The 23,465-nt window shown below is 36.9% G+C and overlaps 1 protein-coding gene across 4 annotated transcripts in view; it reads right to left on the bottom strand.

Annotated features, from left to right (window-relative positions):
* DPYD (dihydropyrimidine dehydrogenase) overlaps positions 1–23,465 on the bottom strand; it is a 567,113-nt gene that overhangs the window by 193,673 nt on the left and 349,975 nt on the right. For all 4 annotated transcript variants that reach the window (XM_039339800.1, XM_039339803.1, XM_039339804.1 and 1 more), the window contains one exon: positions 8,119–8,283. In XM_039339800.1, the coding sequence (XP_039195734.1) occupies positions 8,119–8,283 (165 nt within the window). The remainder of the gene's footprint in view (positions 1–8,118; positions 8,284–23,465) is intronic.

The following is a 23,465-nucleotide window of genomic DNA, read 5'->3' on the forward strand; positions in this document are numbered from 1 at the left end:
AGGGAGCCTTAACCATTGAATTACTTAGTGCCTAGTCCGTGAGATTCTTCTGTAAAGAAAAACAGGAACAGATATGTTTTGGAGAAGCATGACTTCTTTGTTCAATAACAACAAATTGGGCTCAGTGGTATGACATCTGGGAAGTTGTAGCATGCTTGTTGTTATTTAAATTCTGCTAGAAAAATAAAATTGTGCAGATGGCCCTCAAAGTTGGAGGAGTGCAAAAATGCCTTCATGCCGATTGCAAAGCTTCACCAATTTGCTTCTGGTTACAGTAGGCTAACTGTGATGCAATATTGTCCCCCAAGCTGCTACTAGATTCTCAGGCCACAACTTCTGTCCTCAATAAACTCTACCCTCAGACAGAGTTGGTGAGATATAAGACTATGAACAGGCTGGTTGTACTTAATACATGTCATTAAGAAAAAGACATTCTGTGACAAGGAATTACTTAATAGCTTTAAGTATAAGACTCAAGGAAATGCTTAATAGCTTTAAGTATAAAATCATAAAATGATCTTTTGCTATAAAATATAAACATTTAAAGCAATTTCTATTTCATGAAATTAAAATACATGCCTTATACTGCACTAGGGGTATTAGGGAAAGTGTTACCATAGACCATAATCACTGTCACAAAGTCCGGTTGTCTCTTGAAAAAGCACCTTTAGGACCCCCGTGACCAGGATGTCTGCGAATCTCCATAACCATAATTGCTGATTTGCTGAGTATTAAAAAAGAGAATTAATGTTTTGTTGTCCAGATGAATTTAACTTTCAGCAAAGGTATGTGTCTCTAAGATAAGTATAAATATGAAATATAAGAGAAATGTTTGATTCAATTTAAACAAGAACAGGTAAAAATTAGAATTATGAACTTATTTCTAAAGTGCTTAAAAGGTATACATTTAGTTTAAATTGAGCAAATTCTAGAGCTATTTCTACCTTCTGTGACTCTCTGGACTTAGCTTAAAGAACTCAGCACACTTTTAACTGTCACAATGTCAATCCAGAGCTAGCACAAGAGAAGACCGAACAGTCCATAGACAACCTGGATCTATTTTTCAAGTCTGGATGTAAATTATATTATTTTCCAAAAATAAGTCACCATTGCTGTATTATATACTGTAATGTTAGCTGATTACAGCAAACATTCAGATGGAGGATAAAAAAAAATCATGGGATTTATGTAATTTTCTTGTCCTATTAATTAGAATAATTAATTTTTGTGAAGAAACACATACATATATATACATATATACATCTTGGTTTAGGAGTCACAAGACATGTACTTGCACATTAACTAAATGTTTGTGCTTGGCTCTTCCCAGTGGATCTGATTATGATTATGATTTTTCACGTGAACTGAAAACAATAGTAATGAGAAAGATGGAATTCAAGAAGTGGTTACCTCTATGGAAAAGTATTTTTATAGGTCCTATTTATCATGATTAGTGGTCTTAATTTCATCCTTTGTACAGCAGAATTAACCAAAATAAGCAGACATTCTTGTACTACTGAAAGCTTATTCCTGGTTTATCATTTTCTAACAAACTAGAAATGAAAAAGAGAGATAGATAAGAAGTACAGTATTTTTATAATGCATGAAATATGAAAATATTGGGATGGTGTACTTAAATGGAAAAATTTGGATATTTAGATGATAGCATTGAGAAAATCATGACTAAATGGATTGAATATAAAGGGGAAACTTTCTATCAAATTTAATCAACTAGGAGAAACTTATGACATAGAGAGACATTTTGAATATTGATGGGAAATTACAAACTAAACAAGAATTGGAAGAATAAGGCATTGAGCTATCATGGTGGCCACACTTGCAAATGCAAATGAAATACGAAAAAGATGCCAAAACATATGGTTTTTATAAAGATCAAATAGTCTTTGACCAGATACTATTGTCATCAGATGAAAAACTGATTAAAAAAACCTCTATAAATTTTTGTTAAACCTAAAGATGGAAGATGAACAAGTTAAAGAAACAATGCTAAGTTGGGCAAAAAAATTTGGACACAATGTAGAATTAGAAAAATGGTAAAATTTGTGGGAAAGAAACTATAAAATAACAAGAGCAGCTACTTATAAAGAAAATCTATATAAAATATTTTATAGATGGCATTTACCACCTGCAAGATTAATCAAAAATGTTTAAAAACATGTCTAATAACTGTTGGAAATGTAGGCAAAAGCCAGGCACATACTATTACCTTTGGTGGACATGCCCTAAAGCAAAAAAAAAAAAAAAAAAAAGGTCAAAAATACACATGTGGTTACAGAAAATGTTAAGAAAACATGTATATTTTAAGCCAGAACTATTTCTTCTAAGTATAATTAAAAATGAAGAAACACCATCAGAAGAAGATATAATTGGGAAAATTTTGGATTGTGCAGAAATGGATAGGCTTATATTGAAAATGAAAGGGAAAAAATATACAGAATATTTTCAAACATGGGATATTTTTTATAAATGGCTAGAAAAGTGGAATAGAGAGTAGAAATGGAAGTTGTACTACTATTAATGTTAAATATGTGAACCCAGACAACACATTGTTTATTAAGCACTAAATATTTGTAACTTTAAAAATTTAATAAAATCTCTCTCTCTCTCTCTTTCTGAATTTCAATTTGGAAACCACAAACCAGAATTATCAGCCATTCTAGCTAATCCTAAAACAGTCACAAAGAACTAATATATGATTTTGTTTTTTCCCCATTATTGTTAGGTGAACAAACCCTTACTTTAGCACTAACAGCACTTACAGATTTTTCTCTTGTTTTTTTTTTCCTTTTAACTCTACAAAACACTAATTTTTCACTTAAATTTTCTATAAACCAATGGCAATTGAGGGACAGGATATTTATTTTGGATTAATGATGGGCTACGAACATTTGATCATCTAAAGCACAAACCATGAGTTGCTAACTTCAACAGGACTTTGATTCCTAGGAAATCAAAAAATAAATGTACCTAGATTGTCATTTGTTGTTTTAAAATGAAACGAAATCATGATGGAAAGAGATTTTTGCTGAACTGAGTAATTTTAATTCATTAGAAGTTTATACTACTTATATTTTAGGGGGATGAATGTTCCATTTTTTCCTTTAACAGTGTAAAACTGCATACTCATTTATTTAGAAGAAAGTCCCAAGGATGAAATGGACCATTTCAGAGCAAATGTGCATTAGATAGCGCTGTTAATGTTCAGAATGATCTCTTAGGCTATAATGCTATATCCATATAATTGAAGCTATATGGATCCCACTGAACTCAATTGGGCTTACTTCAGAACGGTCATGAATAATAAAACAATAAGCAGAACAGAAGTCTGTATGAAAGTGAAGCTTTTTTTTTTTTTAAACAAAATCAATCGGATGGAAATGTATTCATGTTCTCAGGACATAGATGCACAAAAGACTACAGACACATCCACTACTTTTACATAATAGGTACAGTACCACAATCATTTCAGGAGAAAAAAAATTGCTGAGTTGTAATGTAGTACAGTTTCAAGTGGCTCTTCTTGTATTCTTTCATATAGGATTTTTCAGCACAGGCATTAGCTTAATTGTTAAGACCTTGTGATGTGAGTACTCAAGCTATTTCTAGACATTAAGGCTTTGTTTTTCTAAAAGAAGCTCTCAATTCATTTTCTGGAAGAGGCCTGGCAGAATGTTTCAGAAATGGCTTTAATTTTCTCCTTTTTTACACCTTGAGGCAATGTTTTCAAGATGTGCTTATAGTCCTCATAAAACTGTGAAATGTGTTCCCATCCAACAGGCCCAATGTCTTGTGCTCTAAGTAAATAGTACTTTACACTGAAGATACAAATCTCCAATATGTCTTACTGTTCTTTTTACAAAAAGGTCTTTGAACATAAACAGAAGACTCAGAAGACTGCAGTCGTACAACTTGAGGTAAATGCAAAGGAACTTTGTGGAACTCTTGAACCAATTCCCTTCTTTATTTTTTCTCTCAAGACTTTAACACACACAGACATATTATTTTCTAAGATGTTTTATGTGTTCCTCAAGCACAGCAGTTCTCAACCTTCCTAATGCCGTGACCCTTTAATACAGTTCCTCATGTTGTGGTGACCCCCAACCATAAAATTATTTTTGTTGCTACTTCATAACTGTGATTTTGCTTAAGAACATGTTACTAATTTAATATCTCTCTCCCTCTTTCTTTCTCTCTCTCTCCCTCTCTCTTTCTCTCTCTCCATTTCTATTTCTCTCTCCCTCTCCCTCTCTCTCCTTCTTTTTCTCTCTCCCTCCCTCTCTTTCTCTCCCTCTCTCTTTCTCCCTTTCTTTCTCCCTCTTTCTTTCCCTCTTTCTTTCTCTCTCCCTCTCTCTTTCTCTCTCTCCCTTTCTCTCTCTCCCTCTCTCTCTCTATTTCTCTCTCTTTCTCTCTCCCTCCCTTTCTTTCTCTCCCTCTCTCTCCCTTCCTCTTCCTCTTTCTCCCTCCCTCTGACCTGTAACAACACAATGAGGGAGCCAACCAATCGCGGGACGTAGATTCTGACGGGCAGCCGGCCAGAGCCAAGAAGCCAGCGATCGCCTCAAGCTGCCGCCACGGCCTGATGAGACCGCGCTGTGCCCGACAGGCAGCGCGTAATGGCCAATGAGTGCTGGGCGGGGGTTGGTGCTTGAGAGGTGGCTACTGAGTGTGCGGCACCATTGTGGCTGTCAAGCCCCGTGGGCTTGACATTCCTATGAAGGAAGGGGCCCACGCAGCCGGCCGCTGAAGCATGCAGCCGGCCACCAGAATTGCCACGCAGGAAGAACAGCTAACGGCAGCCTACCAGGCGGGACTCCGGTGCACCCTAGGACAGCCCGCCAGCGCCTGGTTAGAGCAGCTGGCTGGCACTCCATTGTGGCTGGCTCCGGCGGGGTGGGAATTCCCTGGAATCACGGAATGCGGTGTGGCAATGTCACCAATGAGCGGGGCATCCCAAGGAGGCCGCCAGCACCTGGTTGAAGCAGCTGGCTAGCACTCCATTGTAGCCGGCTCTGCCGCCGGTGGCAGGGATCGCCCACAGTTTGCGGCTTCTGCTGCGGTGCCCGGATCGGTTTCCCAGCGTGTGGGTGTTGGAATGTTCGATCGGTATCCCAGTTGAAAAGCCCTGGGATACAGAAGTAGTGTTTCGGTTCCTAAGACCATCGGAAATATGTGTTTTCCGATGGTCTTGGGCAACCCCTGTGAAAGGGTCGTTCAACCCCCAAAGGGGTTGCGACCCACAGGTTGAGAATCGCTGCTCTAGCAGTTTGTGCATTGTGAGAAAGAATAGTCACTTTCTAAGAGGTCAAACATAATGCTTCTAATCTATAATATTTAGGATATTGTCCAAATAAATACATCACAATCAAGTCATAAATTGGCTTGTTCCTTGGCCTATAGCTTGATCCGTTAAAGTTTGAGATTCAATTTGTGGTTCTGAAATTTCATCTTTAATTTTTGTCCAAGATTTCATGTACTCTATCTATCTATCTATCTATCTATCTATCTATCTATCTATCTATCTATCTATCTATCTACCTACCTACCTACCTACCTACCTACCTATCTATACACACACACATTTCCAGTCATTCAGTGCTACCATAGTTACCTAAAAGCTACATTAGGATATGATGGGGGGGGGAACTGCTGTAGTTCTTGCAATTTTATGTGAAAACAAATTAGTAAGTCTTATAAAGGGTCATTTATCTCTTGGTTTTATCTGCAAAATGTATTTTCCTTCCTGCATTGTCTTTTCTTAATTGCTTCTTTGGCTCAGTCTGCCCTGATCTGAATTCCTCCTAATTTTTTTCATTAAGACAGAATGTTTCCCCCCCCTGAAAACATAAGCATGTGGGATGAGTAAATCTAACAGTAACTTTTTTCAAAGGGTTACTTATTCCCATTAGTCAAATTTAAGAAGTATAAAGATTCCCAACATGGAGCCAACTCCATAATCTACCTGATTCCCATATATCAAGGGTCTTCAAACTTGGCCTTTTTATGATTTGTGGACTTCAACTCCCAGAATTCCTCAACCAGGCACGCTGGCTGAGGAATTCTAGGAGTTGAAGTCCACAAGTCATAAAAGGGCCAAATTTGAAGAAAAATAATTCAGCATCAGCATCCCATTTTACAAAGCCATTTGACTAGAGTGGCCAAAGAGGCCAACTAAGGACTTAACTAACTAAATGAACCAGTTTAGTTTCTTTTGTGTGATGACATCTGCAAGCTTTTTCTTCTTTTGTCAAGATTTACCCTTTTATGTGAGTGCTATTGTGACACCCTTAGCAAAAGATGTGGCTTCCACTGAGATATTGCAACACTTCTTTTGTCACTCTGATCTTCACTTGCATGGACTGTCCATGGACACCACTGACAACCAATTCATTTTTTTTTTTCATTCTGTTAGGAACAAATTCATGAATACTTTGGGGGAAAAAAATCTAACCAAATAGAATTCACAACTCCAAATGAGCACACGGCTCAAAATTCTTGTTAAAGTGGTCTTGCCTATTTTATCTTTTTCCCCCTTTTTAAAAAAATCTTTGTGTGAGTGTGTATCAATTATATAGTGGAGACTTCAACGTTAAGTAACTAGCTCAAGATCAAAACTTTCATTGTACAACAAATATTTGAATGAAACTGCAGCACTTTCTTTTTTCTTGTATTATGCACTATTTTATATGGTATTAAATAATTTTATGCTTGTAATATCAATATCTTAAATTGTAATTAATACCGATATTTATTTCTATTTTATTTCTAATACTATTAGTTAACTGAACAATATAATGTCAATAATTTTAACTAATACTGTGCAAGTATCATTATATCAAAACAATATAATATACTGAGATTTGCACCATAATTTAAAAAATATTTCTGCATTTTTCCATTTATGCATGTAGGTGATTTTTCATACTAGTAATCAGATGATTACTGCAATACTTTATGAACATTTACATGCATATCATTCAACAGTGCAAATACAAAACAACAACATCCTGAAGGAACTATATATGTAATTACATTAAAACTGCTTTTTTTCAATGCTTTATCCGCGTAAATCTTGTAATATCCATGTAAATATTTATGTAGGAGAAGAAAAGAATCGGGCATTTAAAACACAAAATGAAATGAAATCATGATTAAACCCCTGCAGAAAATAAATTGATCATTTATTTTGATTATTTAGTGTTGTTTAGTTCAATTTCTGTCATGGTTTTTTTTGAAACTGAACCATAATGTAAGTAAAATTTAAATAATGTTAATACAAATCCCCTTGATTCCAGAGTTCAGCCAAAAGAACTGTCAACTGCTTTAACAATAACAAAGGGTTTAATTCCTAAGATATTAATTTTTGAATTCAGTCTTTAAACTGCTTCATTACAATGCAAAAGCAATTATATTTTCTTCTTTTTAATATTTACAATAGTGCAATAATTTACTTTACCGTAATCACTAGCTAATAATTCTCTTGTATTTTTAATTCTGCTTTCCTCTTGTTTCTGACAAAATGTCATTCTTCATTCATGGTGTTCAGTTAGGTTATAGAAAGAATATTTTGTTTTTGTTGTTGCTGAAAATAGTATATCTCAAGTAATACCATGGATTTTCATCAAAAATGGGGATTTCGATAAAACTATTTGCCCCCAGCATTTTATAACACAGAACAAAACGTCTATCCTTCTTTAGAGACAAATTTATCTCTCTAATAATGATGGTTTTGAAATGAATTTCATGGCCACACTGAAGCACAGTAAATGTATTAAGTATCTACCTCATGATAAGCATTGCATCTGTGAACAAAAGCTAGAAAAAGGGGCATACCTGTGCTACTGTCAGAGTAATTTGAGCAGATGCTTTGCTTCTCACAGCATATAAACATATAAATATGTTCTTCACGTCTTGCCAAACATATTTGCAGGTTTTTAAAAACGTAAAATACTGATTATCAGAAGAGAGAACACCCTATGAAGAATATATAACCTATGGTAACAATTGTTCTTTCAAACGACTCCCAATGTTTTGAAAAAAAAAATGTATTGATCCTCTCTAATTGACACGTGAATTTCTTTGCAGTTCATTCTGACTTACTTTGTCAGGGAAGTCTGATTTCAGTTCTGTAATACTCCTGCACCAATAGGCTGCAGTTTTCTCGCTTATGAGCTCAATATTCAAGAAGGAACCTTGACCTGGACCATACACGGGACCTGTGGTAGTTCCACGAATTATCCTTGGAGAAACATTTGTTACAGTGTCCTGTGAAAACAATAAAATAAAAAAATAAAAATTAGCAATTCAAATTGAACAAAGAAAAAAAAAATTTCTACTTCTTATTTCTGAAACTTTGCCCTCTACATGTATGGATACAGTAGCCCTTGCATGACGATCATAAATTCAGCAACCAAAATTATGATGGCACTGAACAAATTATATTTATGCCTGGTCTCAAAGTTATGGTTGCTGCAGTGTCCTTGTGGCCACGTGATCAAAATTGGGCACTTGGCAGACCTCCCACATTTATGACCACAGGTGAGTTTCAACTCCCTCCCACTCACCTGTCTTCCCCCTATCAATGCCCTTTTGGCTGTCTTGCACACTACCTGCCTGTGACAGAATGTGCAGATGAAGATGGAGCAGAGGGAGAGAACGTTGGCAGTAGCACTGCGGCTTCCCAGAGAAGAGGCAGCTCATTCCAGAGAGGGCCCAAGACCACAGAGTGCATAGTCCTGTACTGGATGGTAGGGGGAGGAAACGTTTCAGGGTAGGCTGACCTTAGGATCTCCCAGGGTGTATCTATTAGGTTAGAAGGTTATAACTTTAGTGTTTCAAGATTAAACTGGAAGAGTCCATAAAGAAATGGACTTAATTGGATCTCACTGTGGCATCTTTGGGCTTAGGCCTGACATGCTCTGACCACTCCTGCTGCTCTCTCTCTCTTTCCCGCCACTCTTGCCATGCCAAGTTCCATTTTATCATCCACTCTACACTCTTCCTGCCCCTGCTGCTCTATGCTCCACCACCTAACAGCTGCATCGCTTAATGATGGAAACTCCAATCCCAATTAGGGCCATTAGGGCAAGACTTTCTGCATTTTATACTGGGTTCTTTTATTATTTTTATGAATGATAAACTAAAAGAACAACAACAACAACAATAATAAATTAATATGTTGATTACAAAAATCAACAAGCACATATTATCTATACCATCTGCTAGTAAAGATCAAGTTTTCAGGAAGGGGGAAATGGTTTATTTTCCATTCTTGGACAGGAAGCCCACTACTATAAAAAGAGTTGCCAAGCTCTCATCGGCTACCGTTGTCATAAGAAAGCTTAAGGTATCTTAAATTGTGATGATGACACGAAGAAGTCTTTTATTATATTATTTTAATTTCATTTCACAAATTTGGTTTTGCTTTGCTTTATTTCATTTGGGTGTTGGTTATTACTTTTAAAGCCCACCATGGCATGGGTCCAGGTTATCTGAGGAGCTGACTCCCCCTGATGTGACAAGCCTGCCCCACTCATGCCTGCAGAAGAGGCCTGCTACGGGTTCTGTCTGTTAAAAAAATGAAACAGGCGGGGTCAAGGAGATGAGTTTCTTCTGCTATGGCCCCATTCCTGTGGAACATTCTACCACTGGAGGTGAGAACTTTCTCCTCCCTTTTGGCCTTCCGGAAGAATATCAAAACCTGGCTTTGCCAGCTGGTCTGAGCTCCTGAGAGGAGCGCTCAACTCTGGAGATAGGATAACAGGACCTCATCCCATCCTGCTCCCTTAGAGCTAGAATAGAATAGTTCTTAATAATATTTTAATTCTGTGTTATTTTAATATTTCAACTATCTTTAACTAGTTTTATAATCAATAAGTTGTCCAGAGTCACCTTGTAGGGGAGATGACTGGCTAAATGAATGAATGAATGAATGAATAAAAAAACTTTTTTGTTTTAATTTTAATTGCAGTGTCTATATGGTGTTTTTAATGCTCTCACTATATTTGAATCTGATTTTATATGTTATTTTAGTTTCATTCATTAACAATGAATGAATAAATAAATACATTCAGGCAGAATTCCCTCAGTAGATAAACTTAAATGTTCAACTGCAAACATTCGGTTTGCTGGCAGACAACTATTCTTATACCATTCACTAAATATAGTCTATTTTAGAACTGAGAAATAGGATTTGTAGGCATTCCCTTTAGGCCATTTTCATTCCTTATGTTTCTTTAAAAACTGTATATTATGTTTAAATAGAAAATATAAGCATTCTGATTATTTTATTCATGTTACTTATTGAATAAAAATGATCTATGATCGTTTCATTTCATAGGAAAGGTTCAAAGAATATTTCAGATTTAACTTTGTAAATAATCATTAACATTATTGTGTTGTTTGGAAACATCACCTACACTGAAAATCATTTACAGAAGCATATAAATTTGCAGATTTAAAATAAAAACAATTTTAGGTAAAGGCCGTTTAGTTAAGCATTTCATAGAGTTATTGGGTTAAGTATCCCTACTCACAATCTTGTCACTTCTGGAGCGATAACATGAACCCCCATTAGTATATGGCAATTAAGATCAATTTACATATTTTAATTAAGATCCATCCCACATAAAACAATTAGGGTAATAGGCATACTAACTGATTTCATAACATTTGGACGTTTTTCCAACTAGATAGACAGGAAACGTTAATTAGCATTAATTAGTGCTGATCTGCATATGTTTGATAAGGCATACCCTCACTACAAATGATTATTTATTCCTGAATCTGCCAAGTGCTACCATAGCAGAAAATAAAGGAACTTCCCTCATATTGTATGTAAATGTCTAGTAATTTTTACTTGTTTTTCTATTTGGACTATTTATTAAAAATAAATGAATAGAAATGAATATACAAATATATACATTCATATATAGAGAAAACATACTAATTAATGTGCAGCAGTTAATAGGCACTGATGACATTTCCATAATAACTGTGAAAATGATGGTGTTTAGAACCTTTTCTATTAAATTTTGTCTTTATATCCTGATACTACAAATCAGTATAATTTTCAGATAATTTTTGGCAATCTTTAAAGAGGAGGATACTGTAATACATTTAGAAAAAAAATACAGCATTTGTCAGTATCTCCTTTCACTGAAATAATCACACTATCACTACCACCAGCAGCAACAACAGTAATAATATCTGCAAGAAATTCTACAAGTAAGAACTGGTGGGATTACAGACAAATAGAATAGAATATTCTAGAAAAAGAATACATAATATAATAGAAAAAGAAGAAGCAAAATAGTTCTGGGACAAGCACCTGCCAGATAACACCCCAGATTTAACAATTACCAATAGGAAAGACAACAAAGTCTAGTGCAGGCGTAGGCAACCTTGGCTCTTTTAGGACTCGTGGACTTCAACTCCCAGAATTCCTGAGCCTAGCTGGCTCAGGAATTATGGGAGTTGAAGTCCACGAGTCCTAAAAGACCCAAGGTTGCCTACCCCTGGTCTAGTGGACATGGCAGTATCTGGAGAAAGAATTGCAAAAGATAAGAATATACAAAGACCTGTAAATAGAAGTAAAATGACTAGGGCAAAAAAGCAAAGGTAATAGATGCTTGGGGTGCAATCCCAAAATAACTGGAGCATCACTTGAATACCACCACCAGCATTGATAAAATCACCATCAGCCAACTCGCAAAAGGTAGACTTACTACAAACAGTTTACATCTTGCAACGATACCTTTAACATCATGAAACAATAGGTTTGGATACTTACATAACATTAGATTTCAAATGCTATCTATCTATCTATCTATCTATCTATCTATCTATCTATCTATCTATCTATCTATCTACCTACCTACCTACCTACCTACCTACCTACCTACCTACCTACCTACCTACCTATTTCTTTTTAATCCTGATACTGTGCTAAGAGAAGGACTGCCTTCTTCAGCTTTACAGAACATACAGTACCTCTCTATATCCAAGTGAGTATTGTATTGCCACAGATCCTCTGCTTAGTGGAGACACTCAAATCAAAGCATCAAGGCAGCTATCTCACTTCTTGAACACTTAAATGAAGGGAAGCCATCCAATTGGGTGATTTGTTCTGCTATCCCAAGGCTCTTTCAGTTAGGATTTTTTTATTTTTAACATTCAATAGGAATCAGTCTTCTTGTGGTTTAACTCTGATATTTTGTGCCTTGCACTCAAGAAAAAGAGGCCCAGATTCTAATATTTTTCTATATGACATTCTTTCAGGTATTTGAAGAGTGCTATGGTATCCCCCTTACCTGTCTATTGCCAAAGCTAAACATACCAAGCTACTTTTAATCCCTCTTCATACACCTTAATTTTCTAAAGCCCTGGATATTTATTGCTTTTCTATGAATCCTTGTATCCAAATCTAGTTTTAATATTCAACGTTTAATCTAATGAAAAAGTATGATATAATTTTTTTTGAATATTTAGAAGTTATACTGCTATTGATGCAGCTTAAAATTGCCTTCCCATCGCATTTTTAGTTCAAATTCAGTTTGTATTTGACTACTACTACAAGATTCCTTTTGCACGTACTATTACCAGGCTGGGTATCCCTTATCCTATACCTGTGCATTTGATAACGAAAGAACTTTACATTTATCTCTGTTAATTTTAGTTCTTTTCTTTGCTGTTCATTTCTATAAAGTATCAGGATTGTTCTGAATTTTATTTCTGTCTTCTAGAAATAAACACAATTTTGCATCGTCTCTAAATCATTAATGAAAATAGTGCGCTAACCCTGGGAAGGGAACCTGATAGCTTGTCACTTGATATTCAGTATCAAATATAGAATTTAATGTAGACCCATTGACTATGATTGTTGAGCCAGCTATATATTATATCCTGTAATCCATTCACATCTAACGAGATGGTTAATGAGCATGACATGGCCCACATCACAATTTATGGAAAAAAAACACGTAACAATATAAACCACAGGCTCAAATTATTTAGAAAACATTTTATTGTACTATTGTCCTACCAAATGTGCTATAGCATTGCTTAATGCTATAGACAAATTGAATATATATACATATAAAATATAGACTTCCCCCCACAGTTTGTTATTTTAGATATGATAAAAGGCTTTAATGATCAGTTGACAAACACACCAAATCAATTCCTCTAAGAACATATGACTTTTGAAAATATTTCTGAGTTTCTAATCTGATTTTGTTGGTAAGATCAATTAAATCTGTTTCTGGAAAAAAATACGTTTTCATCTAAATAGGGCCAGCAGTCCTATTTTTTTTTTTAAAAAAAAAGTCACAAAAAGTTGGTATTAGTTTTCCACATAGTTTTCAGCTATGGCAGGTTGAAAATTCCCATGAGATATTCTGTGGGTGAGCTTCTTAATAATGTGGAAATCAATGATTTTATTCTTAGGGCTCTTCAGGTCAGTTCAACCTTTATTGGAACAACTGAGGCAGGCTGGAATTATCCACATAAGGGACCAAATGTCTCACCAAAGCAGATTAGACTAAAACAAGACCCAATCAAGGGCACTTAGTTACTGTATTTTATATTGAGAATGACTCCAACACTTTCAGTCAAACAAGTTTAAAACCATCAATAAAGTTCTCCAATTGGGTAATAAATGCCAAACTAACAAAGAGAAAACAATTCCTTATCTTTGTTCCCACCTTATGAGACATATTTAAAAATATATGTTTAATAAGGTTGTGGGGGAGAATATGTCATGAAAAAAAAAAATGGGGGGAGAGGATAATTGAACCAATCAGTGATCACAATCTAACCAGCTTAGGTTAACTACAAAACAGTCCCAGTGTTATATATTGTTAAACTATTTCCATCCTCAACTCTGTTGCAGGAACCCCAAAATCTAGTTAACCATCCTATATAGCCTATCTAGTCTTTTCAAGAAAAAGAGCTGGAGAGATAAAGAGATAAAGAAAGTGAAAAAACTATTCACCATTTTAAATTCCACACGTGGGCTCCTGATAAACATGTCTCTCTAACACCGTGGCTATAAATAAAACTCCAACTAAGATATACTCTCATTTTGCACAGATATTTCCAGAAAGTATAATTAGTCCTTCTTTAGTGCTGCCTCAGTGACTATTCTCAATTAAGACAATGATGAAAAAGACATTTGCAATCAATGTCCACATTTATGAGCTTTGCACTTCTCACTCTCAGTTACATATTTGCCATTATAGTCAGTTAGTACACGCTGTCCTGTGGCTGATTCATTTTTTTTCTCTCCACTGCTTCCGGTGACTAGATGGTTTAAACAAGCTATCTCTTCCTGAGCTGCAATACAACTTTCTGGGCAATACAACAGGTCCCTCAAAATTTTAAGGCAAGCTAACAAATTCTCCACTGTGACCTTAATTAAGGCTCACAGCTGCTGCTTGAAACTGACAAGACTATAATCTGTTTCACAGAAAGGCTTTCCCCCCCTCCTTTTGGACACTAGCACATTCCACAAACTGACTACAAATACACTTATTTATAGGTTATAATATAAATTTGCTAGTTACTGATAATTTATCATTGTAATCAATATTTTGTAAGCATTTTAAAACTGTTTCTTTTAAGAGGGAATTTGAAACTGTAATGAAAGAAAAGAAAGAGAAGAAGGAAAGAGAAATAAAAAGAAAAAAAGGAAAAGAAAAAGAAAGAGATTATCATCAAGCAACAACCTAATAAATAAACCACTCCCACCAAAACTGACAGAGCATAGAGCAGTGATGGCGAACCTATGGCACGCATGCCAAAGGCGGCACTCGGAGCCCTCTCTGTGGGCACACGCACCGTTGTCCCAATCCTGCCTCCCCCTGCCACCCCTCCTCCCCAGCAGCCACCCCAGAGGAGAGTCGCTTCCATGTGTGGCCTCCACAGAGCAGTGCAGCCAAACAGCGCAGCCAAGTGCAGCCAAGCACGGAGCAGCGCAGCCAAGCAGCTGGTCAGCAGGAACAAGACTCCATCCTCACGCCCCATCGCGTGCAGTTAATGCTGTGGGGCATGGGTGGAGGGTGTGGCCGCCATGGCACTGTTGGGCCCCTGGGTGATATGCTGCAATGGGCCATGGAGATGGTAGGTGGCCCTGCAGGCAGGCAGGGAAGGGCAAAGTGGGGGTGGAGTGGGGGGTGGGGGTAAGCCAGGGGGCAGAGCAGGGGTGGGCCAGGGGGCAGTGCGGTTTTTGGACACTTGGACTCTAAAAGGTTCTCTATCACTGGCATAGAGCAAACGCTACTTCTCTCTAGCACTGAAAACAGCCATGCTCACAGAGCAGCAAGGACCACATAGAAAAAGAAAATATTTAGATAACCCCCTTTTTCATCCCACTCCCTTTTTTTATTCTTTTCTGGATGTACTCTGGGCTTACTTAAACTTTAATTATTATTAACTTAGATGTTGAACTTTTTATAAAGTTGGCAATCATGGATCATGTGGCTTAACACTGAATAAATATTAATTTAACTTTTTTGAGAGGAAGAAGGAGGTACTCCTTGGTGCTAAGGGGATTGTGGGCTCACTCCCAGCAGGTCTCTGGCTGGGCCCAATCCAAAGGAGGTTGGCTGAAGTTGCAAGGCCAGAAAAGAATCACCAGCCTGCCTTCCTTAGGGCAGGGGTCCCCAATCCCCAGTTCACAGACCCGTACCAGGCCGCAGCATGCCAGCAACCAGGCTACACAAGCAAGCAAAGCCACACCTGCGGGATGCAGGCAGCACACAAAACCATGCACCCTCCAGTCTGTGGAAGAACCTCTTTCCACAGAACTGGTCCCTGGTTCCCAAAAGGTTGGGGACCTCTGCCTTAGGGCTCCTGCTCAGTCCATGCTGTGGCAGTGCTGAGCAATCCTTGCTGCTTACATTAAGCTGAGGTGGTGACCTCATACCAGACTGCTTGTAGTTGTGAGCGAAGATTTTTATGGTGCCTAAATGCATTATCATAATTTGGGATACCTTAATTTTGTAAGTCCTTAACTTTTTGTTGTGTACGCAGGTTTGATCAGCACATGCATGCACCACAGATTTGATCGCACATGCACACTACTTAGTGGGAACATGGTTTATTGCCAACTCCTCTTCCCTTTATTATGGCTTTTAGGTCAGAAACTGCAGTAATAGAATACATCTACCTATAATTATTAATAAAGCTAAAAAGTGGATATAAATAAAAATGTATAAATTTAAATTAATATAGTAATTATAATACAGACAATGTTGGCAATCACCAAAATTTGTACTAAAACTCAGTAATAGGAAGGATGGATAGAACAAATGTGGCACAAAATTGGGCAATCCAGAAAGACATGATGTATGTATGTATGTATGTATGTATGTATGTATGTATGTATGTATGTATTATCCTGTTAGAGAGTCCAATGCTTATCTGTCACTTATTCTGTTGGACCAGGTCCCTGACATAGCTTCCAACCAGTAGTGAAATCAAATAGGACATAATTCCCTTTGTTTATATAATTCTCTACAATAATCTCTCTTATTCATACCCAAATAATTTATACATTCCCCAAAATTAAATAGTAATGCTGCAGGGTTATTAATGAATAAGACATACATGATGAGAAAAGACTCTGATGTTTGCCAGGCAGATGTATCCTAGACTATTTATGTGTTTTCTCTTCAAGCTTCTTCCTCTCATGAATTGTTTTACCCTTCCATGGGACATATTATTTATTTATTTAAATTTAGAAGCCACTTGATTCCAGACAACTTGGGGGGGGGGCTTAAAAATTAAGAAAGACCAGCAATGCAAGGAACAGGAACCATACATGTTGGGTGGATAAAGAAGACACAATATTGCAGACTAACCAACACTGCTGAATTCTAGCCACAAGATAGGAGAACAGTTGGGTCTTCAAAGCCTTTTAGAATGTCGCCAGGATGTGAGTTGAAACTACCTCTGTGGAATGATGTGATCCATAAGGCCTATCTTTATTTATTTATTTATGAGACTTATATATCGCTTTAAGTGCAAGCACTCTCTAAGCGGTGTACACCAGTAAGCAAAGTATATATATATTTACATTTCCCCCAACAATCTGGGTCCTCATTTTACCTACCCCGGAAGGATGGAAGGCTGAGTCAACCTTGAGCCGGTGAGATTTGAACCGCTGACCTGCTGAACACAGTCAGCTAAAGTGGCCTGCAGTACTGCACTCTAACTGCTGCGCCACCTCAGCTCATAATCTTGTAGTGGGGATGGTTTTCTTTGTCTACCTATATTAAAGAATCTCCACAGATTGCTTGCTTTCTCCTGGGAACAACCGGATAAGGTTTCATGGTGGGGTGTTTTTTTGGGGGGTCTCTCTCTCTCCCTCCCTCTCCCTCTCCCTCTCTCTCTCTCTCTGTGTGTGTGTGTGTGTGTGTGTGTGGCTTATGCCTCTTGCAACTGCACAAGGATTCAATGCTTATTGCACATTTGACCCCTCCTTCCAACCTTGCTAGCAGTTTCCCAACCTGTGAATGTATTGTTCTTCACATGGACCATTTTGTATAAATTGGCCAGGGATTTGGAGGAAGATTTCTGCTTTCTGGGATTGTATTCAAGGAGCAGACAGGAGTGATATTTGGCAAAGTCCAATGAAGCACATACTGTTTGTTTGGGATAAATAGAGGGGTTTGTGGCCAATAGTAACCTTTGTTAAGTTTTCCTACATTTTTTGTTTTACTGGATGTGAACTGTGAGAGGCATGTTCCATACAGAAAGACAAACAAATCGTGTTCCACACAGAACATCATGTTTCATACTGAAAGACAAACAAACCAGGAATCTAAACTAAACCAGCAGAAAAACAGAGAACAGAGAAGAAGTTCAGACAGTCATGTGATTGTCAATGTTTTCACAGGGAAAGGTTGCAGCTCAGTGGGGGGGGAGGGAGAACAGGGACACATTAATGAGATGGTATTAAATTCTTAAACCAGAGTTTTTGTTAATTTTGGCATATGAAATAATTGTGTATAGTGAACGATATAACCTTTGTACATTTCCTTTCATTATAAATGATGTAAAAGTTTAAACAAAATGATCATACAGCTTCTTTCCAGGAGTTAATTTATATGACCTTTCCGCATCCAGAGTACTTTGGTGCCTTGATGGTATGTTCATTAAGTGAAGTAACTTTCAGATTGTAACTGCAGTTAATACTTATTAAATGTCAGTGCTGGAGAGAAAAAGTCACAGTGGCCTCTTTATGAACAATTCCTATGAACCATTTGAGGGGAGGGTGGATGAGAGACCCTCAATTCAGTAAAACATAATTGTAGTAAAATTTGAACAAGTACTCAGTTGTATTATGCAGGAGAAGACTTCATGTTTCTAACAGATTTAGTAGACTGCTACATTTTGGTTCTAAGTGTGCAATCCACAAATCACGTTGTTCAGAGCAGGTTTAAAATACTTCTATAAGTTGAAATTAGCTGGATCTAAACTAAATTCTTTATAATCTAGTTCTCGCTAGGATCAATGGGGTTCTAAGTTAAATAAATCAAGACTATTTTTTTCGCATTTATTACGAGAACTAAGGGCAACTAATTTTTTAATTATCCCACCCAGTGCCTTTTTTGCTCCAATAATATTGAATAATAATATTGCTGACTGAATCTTAAGATGGAGTAGGCAGAATAAAAGAACAGAATTTACCGATACGTTTCCGAATTGGTGGATGACAGCCTTCAGCTTTCTGTTTCCCCACTAAATTGCTTAAATTGACAATGAGGAATTGAAAGTTTAGGTAAGCAGAAGTAGATTTGGAAGAACGTATGTATTTCATACTGACTAATTTGATACACAAATCCAAATGTTATATCAATATCTGTAGAAATTCCAATGAAGATATGCCAGTTTATGTCCCCTCTAAATTTCTTTTTTAAAAAAAGAATCAATCTACATTTTTAATCATCCATTGATACAAAATAAACTACTCACTAAAAGTCTATACTGCTACCATAATTATTTCTGGACTATTAACATTAGTAGCTGCTGTTTCAGAGGAATTCCTTGCTTGTTGTCAAGAATCTTGGCTAAGGTTTTGCAGCATTAAATGAATGTTCAACCTGCTAGAGGCATACAATCCCACAACTGTTTATATATTTAATGGTGGAGGCTACATATCTAGAGAATGGGTAGGAAACAGACTGGCAGCAGATATGTAACACTAAAAATTTAAGAAAAGGAATAAGAAAATGCCAAGCATATTATGTGAATATAAATATAATAGAGCCGGGTAATCTTATTAATTTCAAATCAATTTTTTCCAACTCTGAATATGATTTCTTTTATGCCCTCTCAGAGACAACAGCAGTTAAAGAAAGCACTTAATCAATATTTTAGTATCTTCCTAGGATTGCTCACGTATTTTTGTGGAAGAAACTAAATCCAGTATTCAGTGGGGAGCATTACAACTATTCATGATAATTTACTCATTCCTTCAGTGGGCTTCCCTAGAGCTTGTGTCATAATTAAAAACAAAGTCCCTGAGTCTCAATAAAATAGTGTAAGGCTTTTATTCATTGCTGTTTTCATATTACAAACAAACTTTAATGAAAATATGGCTTCCCAACTCAGCATATGTAGGGGAGGTTTGACCTAACAGAACAAACTCTTACAAAACAGAAGCAACAGTAAATTTTTGGTATTCTCATGTTATGTTAGAAACAATTTGGTTGCATGGAGATAGTAAAACAAGCACCATCTAGATAAGGTTAAGAAGTATAATATGATTAATAATCTAATAATGATTAAAATAAATGTCTGCACTTTTGTTATCCCAAAGACAATACATTGGAAGGGCCCACAGGCTGTGTTATTTCAGTTGCAATGAAAACTCCCTTCATCTTATGTATACATAAGGTGAGAAGAACAACACTTTATAACAGAATGTGTCTGGGGAATTTCAACCTTTGTAAAGTTGCTATCTGTGATATTTATTTATTTGAGATTGTAAACACTCAGTCCTGTTCTGTAACACTGAAAAAGGAAACAATGATTTGAAGCAAACTATACAGTATATAGTGGATCTATAATAATCACTTCAGGTATGGTATTTGAAAGAATGTTCAGTATAAGATATTTTAAGACTAGAATGAACATACCGGTATAAACATTTGGAACACACAGTCACACACACAGTGTAATGGGGATGATACTTCATACCACACAGATTATGCACTGAAGGCTACCAACTAAAGTTCCAATGATCCAATTAAAGAACCGTTTGAGCTAAGTCAGATCTCTGATCCTTTTGATACCATTTATTTTTCTCTGACCAGAATAGATTTTGTAAAGTCTCACAGACAAGTTTTATTCTGCTCTATCTTGATGAATTTTTTTTTCTGTAAATTCCAGGGATTAAGTCCTTTCTATAAACAAATCCTCAATATATTTTCAGTAACTAAATAATATTCTACTGATCTAAACAACAGTGTTTATCATCTGGTTTTTAGTCAGGCTGCATGGAACACTGAAAGTCAGGAAACATAAGGCAAAAAAAAAAATGAAATCTACCATTTCAGTTAATAATGATGTTCAGGATTGAGAGCTAATTGTTAAACAAAAAGAATTACATTTTCCACAAAGGGGGAAATATCTTCATACTCAAATTGCTTCCCAACCCCCAACACAGAAATAGTAAACCCTGGAGAAAACTCATAAAAAGGGTGAATATCTAACATGCTTATTGTGCATGTTTGCTCCACATGGCCCATTCAACTTGTCCTTCTGCTTGATCAGGAATTATACAATAGCCACTGTTCAAAAAGCTTCTACGAAGGCTCTTGACTGCGTGCAGCGACAGGAGGCAGATAGATGAATAATGGCAACATCAGAAAATTGATCTGGGGAGAGAAGTAACAAGCACAACGAAGAACAGCTGGAAAGAAGAATCAGGAAGTGGGAAGGAAAGAAGAGTGACAATGAAAGCAGAAATTACAACCAGCAAGAGAGGAAGGTAAGGAGAGGAGAAGAAAAGCTGGGATGCTAAAAGTGGAAAGATGAGGAAACAGCAAGACAAGCAACTTGAGAAGAAGAATAAGTAGGAAATATACAGCAGGGATGAGGGAGGGAAAGGGAATCAGCAATAGAATGACAAGTGGGAGAAGAGACGAATGAGGAGGGAGAGTGAGTGTGAAGCAGTTGTACAGAGCAAAAAGTCTGTTTTAATAATTCATGCAACACTGCATACCATCCCCCCCCTCCGAGGATCTTTTTCTATTTTCAGTAATGGGAAACTTCTTTCTATCATTGATTAGTTGCTGTTTTGTGGATCCAATACTGCCTATTATGTTGTATACCTGAAGATGCAGTATAGTGGGGGGCTCGGGGGTGGAGGTGAGGTTTTTTGCCTCAGCAACTCCTAGTCCCAAATAGCCACTTTTCCAAAATGAACTAGGTTTGATTCCTCTGTAGCTGCACTACTGCACTTCAGAAAAAAATAATAATGACGGTCTGGTCGTAGGTATGCCTCCCCCTTGAATAGATATCCTTAGCGCAGACATGAGAATCTCATTTCTGTAACTTGGGAGGGAGCACAAGACATCCAAGAGCACATTTCTCCATATGAAAGGAATGCATTTGCTGAAGCTTTCCCTCCGCCCCTTTTTCCTAAACATTCCCAATGTAAAACAAACTTAAAAGAAAAACCCAAATCCCCTTTCCCTGAAAGCTTTTATTATCTTGAGAATCAACACCACCTTTTGTTTTCCCCACTCTTGGAGGAAAATACTGTAGCAGATTCCAAGGCTGAATGGGATTTTCAATAAGCCATTGAAAATGGAGGAAAGGATAGCTTTATCCATTTTGGAAGAAAAAGATAATACAGTATGTCACATTTAAATATCTATTTAGAAAGCTTCAAGTTTGGTTCTCAAGGGTTGGAAGGCCATCTTCCTCAGAACCTGCAGAGGTGCTACCAGTCAAAGTGGACAATACCAGTTTGATCTCAAAATAAAAATTATTTTAATATTTAAAATATTATACAGATATTTAAGGAAAATATATATTTTTTTACCTTTCACTATTTTACTATATGATGTTTAAAGAAAAAAGCTACTTTTGTTCAAATTCAGCATCCTCGTAGTTTTAAAAAGCATTTAACTGAAAAGATTTTTATATATATATATATAAAGTAGAACCATATTCAATTTTTGACATTTTTATTCAGCAGCATTTTCTAGACCTTTAGAATGCTTCCTCTACAATTACAAAAGCATTATTTTAGGAAAGTATTTTGTCCTACAGCACTTAGCCTTGACAAACAATTAGTAGCTATCACATTAAGCGGAATACATAAAGTAATCTTTATTGCAAGGTTAAAATCAGATTTGGAACAATAGGTGCTTGCAGAGCAATTCTAAGCTCCATGCTATTTTCTGTAGCTTCCATTGAGGGTGAAAAGAAGTAGAAAGGGTTGAGAGAGGGAACAAAGTGAAGGCCATCTGAAAAAACCTCCTGACAATATTTTATACGGGCATACAGTTTATCATATTTATGACAGAACTCAATATGATTAAGCCTTTAACATGGAATTGATAATAGACTCCAGGAGAAAGCAGATGCATATACAATTCTTTTGTTGTTGTTGTAATCGACAAAACAAGCTAAATATTTTCAGAAATTTGTTCTCAACTTCTCTGTAGGGGGTCGTGTTTCAGTTACAAATAGACTTTATTTAACGATTGCCCTGTTTAGTGACAGGGCAAACATTCAAAGTTACAATGGCACTGTAAAAGCAATGTTACGACTGGTGCTGGCATTTACCGCCATGTCAACCTCCCAGCTGTCAGGTGTTTCACAACCCGTAGGTGCTAATGACCATCACAGCTTCCCGGGGTCACATGTTCCCCATTTGCATGTTTCATATCTGGTTTCCAACAAACAGAATCAATGGAAAAGCCATCAGTAACAAGACAAGTTGCGGTCATGTGGTGTCTCGTTTAACAACTGCAGGTGATTCGCTTAACAACCATAGTGGAACTGACACCATAAGTACAGCACAGTCACGTGATGTTTTACTTAATGACTGTATTGCTGGTCCCAACTGTGTTCATTGTGTGAAGACTACCTATATTGGTATAACAGATGGTGTCCACCAAGCGGGGGCTGGGTAACGGACTACAGTGATACGGCAATTTTCCAGGAAGGAGGCAGCATGTTCCAGAAAGAGAAGGGAGACGACAGGCAGCACAGACCAGAGCTGGATAGGAGACAGATGAAGACAGCAACAGCCACTCCCTAGAACAGTGGCCCCCAATCTTTTGGGCACCAGGGACCAGTTCCATGGAGAGAGGGGGTGTGGTTTCACATCCTACACATGGGGTTTTGCTTGTTTGCATGAACCAGTCTCTGATATGTCATGGCCCAGTGCCAGGCCACCGACCGGGAGTTGGGGACCCCTGCCC

Source organism: Crotalus tigris, unplaced genomic scaffold (assembly GCF_016545835.1).
Source record: "Crotalus tigris isolate CLP2741 ecotype Arizona unplaced genomic scaffold, ASM1654583v1 scf7180000017739.2905288, whole genome shotgun sequence".
NCBI classification, from domain to species: Eukaryota; Metazoa; Chordata; class Lepidosauria; order Squamata; family Viperidae; genus Crotalus; species Crotalus tigris.